General features: G+C 38.2%; 1 protein-coding gene across 1 annotated transcript in view; it reads left to right on the top strand.

Moving 5' to 3' along the window:
- The first annotated feature begins 2,821 nt into the window (after positions 1-2,821).
- syngr3a (synaptogyrin 3a) overlaps positions 2,822-5,099 on the top strand; it is an 8,662-nt gene continuing 6,384 nt past the window's right edge. Inside the window, exon 1 of the mRNA XM_010784387.1 lies at positions 2,822-2,976. Within this exon, the coding sequence (XP_010782689.1) occupies positions 2,875-2,976 (102 nt within the window). The 5' untranslated portion in view covers positions 2,822-2,874. The remainder of the gene's footprint in view (positions 2,977-5,099) is intronic.

Genomic DNA, 5,099 nt, shown 5'->3' with positions numbered 1-5,099 from the left:
GAGCACAACAATTTGGAGCTCATTTCTCTAATGTTGAGAAACTTTACGTGTGGATATCGGCCATGTGGTCCATTTCAAATTTGGGCTTTGTGGTCAGTTAATATAACTGAGTGACACAAATCCCTTTCTGTTTCTGCGGTTATAACAAATACTCAAAGTAAAACAAAGATTCACTAAACTTGTTGTTTATTCCAGTAGTGAGTTTTAAAAGTTTGCGATACAACTGTTGAAAAATGTAAATCCAATTTAGCCCTGACTTGTCTGTTAAAGCAGTTAGTAATTTACAAAGGTATTTAGCCATTCAAATGTTGTTTTGTGGGCTAAGCTTGAATTTATATATATTTTACTTAATGATGATTATTAGATTGATTTTTCACTGCATACTACCCAGTTTGTTTACATGTAAGGGTGCAAAGTATGTTTATTTATTTGCATTATTTTGTGCTGCAATGAGTAAACATTGATCATTTAAGTGTGTAAGAGGTAGCAGCATCTAGTGGTGAGGTTGCACATTGCAACTCACTGAATGTGAGAAATGATGGTATACATTTTAGGTGAATACAGACTCCTCAATGATATCCTCCATCGCATATTTACATAACCTTGTGAAAGTACAATCTCTCTCTCTTAGCACTTTGTTTGCTTATTGCTAAGTCCTTATGAATCCTCCTACACATCTTTCCTTGACATCTTGATCCTTTCCATCAAGGTTAAGGAAAAGTATAGAAAGTTATTAACAGAGTTATTAATATAATATTCCATTCCTGCAAATAAATCTCCCTAAATCATACACACTGGTCCTTTAAGTATTTAAATAAGAATAAATACATATATGTTGTTGATTAAAGCTTCTCAAAACTGATCAATCCTGGTGTTTCTCTTATTTGTGTCACTATAACTTGCTTTTTGACTGATTGTTGGACAAAATAAGCACATCCGAAGACACACTTTGGGCTCTGGTCAATAAGACAATGGATTAGTGGACTAATGTATGATTAAAACATGTGACCTCTAGTCCAAGGACTTTGATATCAGAACCTCAGCCATGTGATCTGATCTGTTGTGTGTTATTAATAAACACTCTAAATATGAATCTGTTATTTAAGGAACCAGAGGACACACTCCAACAACTCTAATGATCAGCCGCTTGGTTTCACTTTTCATCCTAAAAATGACTTTAGTATTTGTGCCACATACACCAACACAACTCAACCATCCTTAACTGTGGCTTACATTTTTTTGATACAAGTATGTTTTTATATCCTCTCTTTAAAAGGGGACATTTTTTGGTTTTCCCTTTCCTGGTGTTATGTGTGTTATACAGGTTATTGTGCATGTGAATGGTCTGCAAGGGCTAAAGTTCCCTCCAGAGGGAGTTTCTCTCCCACACTCCCCCCCAACCCCCTGCCTGAGATATTTACTTGTGTAACATCATATTTGCATAACAACAGTGCAAATATGAACTTGAAAATGAGCATAATAGGGCCCCTTTAACATTACTGCTAAGATATTGAATTAGGAAGGAGACCTCAGTGACCTCTAGTGGTGAAAGCCATGTGTGTATTTCAGATTCCATAAAACAATTCATGTTAGTACAACATTAGTTGTGAAAATGGCAGCTGCATTTTCACAATTAGAAGTTTATTTCAACCCACTGAAGCTTATCATTCCACAAAGAGACCGTTTAGTCTTATACTCAATGGGCATTGTTGAGGTCACAGTAAATGAAAATATCCCATGATAAGCAACATGTGACTTCTCTCTGTTGTGGTATTTGGCATAGCTACATCATCATGAGACTTTTCTGCATGCCTTTTTTCATGAAGGATATTTCACTCAGTATATTATTTTTGGTCTATGGTGCTTGAGTTCTTTGTGCCTCATGTTTAGATTTAGATTTCTTTTATATAATGTTTTTTAGAGCTTGACAAAAGTCTTGGCTTTTATTTTCACAAATTTGTTTTGTATGTGTCTCTTATGACTCATCCACCTTTATAGAAGCATACAACTAAATCCTTTTATGGCCGCAAGTCCATTTTGTTAACACAAACCAACAGCCTCCTTGTTATTTATTCTTCCCAAGTGGAAGTCGGTTACCCTCTTATTTATAACCCTTAGAACATAATTCTTATACACTATTATATTCCATGTTGGAGAGGTGTACAGTATAGTAAATTAACTCGTTTTATGTCACGTTATACGTCCACCCCACTACAATTCAGAGGTAAATATAGTGTGCTTTTACCTTTAGTTACTTTGCAGATTTGGATAAGTGATGTGAAATATAATCAACTCTTAAATCAGACTTTAGTTCCACCTGGAGTAAATTCACAAGCTACCCTGCAGTATACAAAGTCATTCAAACTAGCTGCACCTTTACCAGCTTTGAGAACACTTTAATGACCAATAATTAAAATTAAAACATATTCTGAAATGGGCCAATCTGCATAACGAGTACTATTACTTTTGGTAGGCCTACTTTAAGTATATTTTGACTAATACTTTTGTACTTTTACTTGAGGAACATTTTGAATGCAGGACTTTTACTTGTAATACAGTATTCCTACACTCTGATACCTTAAGTACAAGATCTGAGTACTTCTCCCACCTCTGTTATAATTAACCCCATAACTGTCTCAATAGCTCGGTCACGTCGCCAGTTACGCACGCTCCCGTAAGTCGCCGCGTCCTCCTCTGTGCCTGCGCTCATGTACGTGAGCGCGCAGGACCCGTCCCTACAGCAGAGCAGCGCATCCATCCTGCTGAGTGAGGAGACGGGAGGAGCGTACTGAGAGAGAGAGAGAGAGAGAGAGAGAGAGAGAGAGAGAGAGAGAGAGAGATACAGAGAGACAGAAAGGGAGAGAGAGAGTGAAGATGGACGGAGTGGGATCGTTCGGAGCGGGCCGGACCGGGTCCACTATCGACCCGATTAGCTTCGCCAAACAGCCGCAGACCATCCTCAGAGTGCTTTCCTGGGTGAGAGCTGTTTTTTCCCCCAGGCACTGCTTCTGTGTGTGTGTGTGTGTGTGTGTGTGTGTGTGTGTGTGTGTGTGTGTGTGTGTGTGTGTGTGTGTGTGTGTGTGTGTGTGTGTGTGTGTGCTGTCGCCGCTGCGCGAAACAACTGACGTGTTCCCACTGCAAATATACTCGATAATGGATAAACAGGGTGCGTAAAATGGAAATGAAGGTGTATGTTGATGTGTTTTCATATAGAAATGTATCGTACAGGGTGTAACCAAGGCCTGGTGTCTGTCTGACTCCCTGACCATGAAACTGATTTCACTACAGATGTTTTTTCATGGAGGAAAACGTCCTTTCCTCACCTTTTCTTATTGTAAAAATCTCGCCTGGTATAGAGCTTTATCAATCAAGACTAACATGTGCAGTAGACCAAACGCGGATTGTATAGGACATATAAAAAACAAATAGGCTAATTGTCCATCCTCCTGCTTCCTGGTTTAAATTTCAACCATTGGGATTTTCACATGGATTGTCCTTTATAATAAAAATGTGTTATTGACTAAACACAATATCGTTTTTTTATAACGCCAATCATATTTCCAGCTAATGATTTTGCTGTTTTACCCTAAACGGTCTTCGTCCGTCTTCCCACCTGTGATTGGTCCGCGCTCTTTCATTACGCACGCAGGGCCACGGACACGCGTCTGACGTTTGATGTAACGCATCTCCTGTGGGCGGCACTAAGTCTCGAGGATAGGAGTCGAGGATAGGAGTCGAGGATAGGAGTCGAGGAGGGGAAATTAGAGTATTGAGAAACCTCTACGGAGAATGTCTCCTTTACCAGTGCGGGGATTTTCTGAAAGACACACCGAATAGCTAATTACTGTACATCTGAATGAGAGCATATGGTTGGATGCACATATATTAAATATGTTATTCTGGATGTTTCTATAGTGACCAGGCGGTTATGATTTACTACTGAGCCCTTGAGAGGACATATCAATGCGTCAATATTTTAATACCATATTGTGATTTAAAGTTCAATTGCCTATTTTGTTGTTTGTTGGTGTATAGCCTAAATCTTACTCAAGTACAATTAGCTACATTTGCCAATAGTATCGGTTAGGTCTGTTGTGATAACAAAATAAATCACGATATGGGTAATCTCGCGATATCTATACAAATATAGAGACATTCTTGCAGCCTCAACATCTCCAAACAGTGTTGGTGTGAGCATGAAACAATAATAGATAATTCATTAAAAAAAATGTAACATTTATGGTCAATACCGGTGTATCATGTCACCCCTATCGATACATTCAGTATTTTGTTTTTATCAGAAAGCTGTCGAGTTACTTAGGTATTTGTATCAAAGACAAAAATGTGATGTAAATACTAATGCAATATAGCAAAATAACCATTTCACTGTTGAAGCTGCATGGATGTAGTTTTTTTTTTAACTTAATTTTAGATGCACTTTGGCAGCTGAATCCAGTGCTGCAAAAAGTCAAAGCAAATACAAAATTGAAAACTCACAAGTGCAATTACCTTATTATATATTATAACTTAGTGCAATTCTTTCCTGTACTTTCTGGCTACAAAGACTCTTCTGCTCTCTCCAGCTTTGCTATAAAGCTGATTGTCGAATAATTTAGGAACAAGGAAATCAAAATGAGTATGAGACGATAAAAGGGAAAGTAAGAAGACTAAATAAGTAAAGAAACACATTTGACATTTGACTCTTGTAGTAGGCTCAATACTACAAATTGTGGTAAATACATTCGACAAAGAAGAATTTTCTTATAACTAGGCGTAAAAAGGTTTTTTTAAAACCTTGCAAAGAAATCAATGAAAGTTTGCAGTTCCATTTGGAGATACATTACTTTGATGCATGTCGATTCACTAAAAGCACCAGTGTGTCTGCTCAGATTATATCCACACATGTGATGTTTAAAATGTGGACCAGACATTATCCCATTGTGAGTCCCTCCATCATCATGTGATGCACACCCGCAAGTGTGAGTGCATTTCTCTGTGTGTGTGTGTGTGTGTGTGTGTGTGTGTGTGTGTGTGTGTGTGTGTGTGTGTGTGTGTGTGTGTGTGTGTGTGTGTCACATGGCCCTATTCTGCCACCCAGT

This window comes from Notothenia coriiceps, unplaced genomic scaffold, assembly GCF_000735185.1.
Source record: "Notothenia coriiceps isolate Sejong01 unplaced genomic scaffold, NC01 NC01_scaffold00026418, whole genome shotgun sequence".
NCBI lineage: Eukaryota > Metazoa > Chordata > Actinopteri > Perciformes > Nototheniidae > Notothenia > Notothenia coriiceps.
This window is presented reverse-complemented; position numbering and strand designations above follow the sequence as displayed.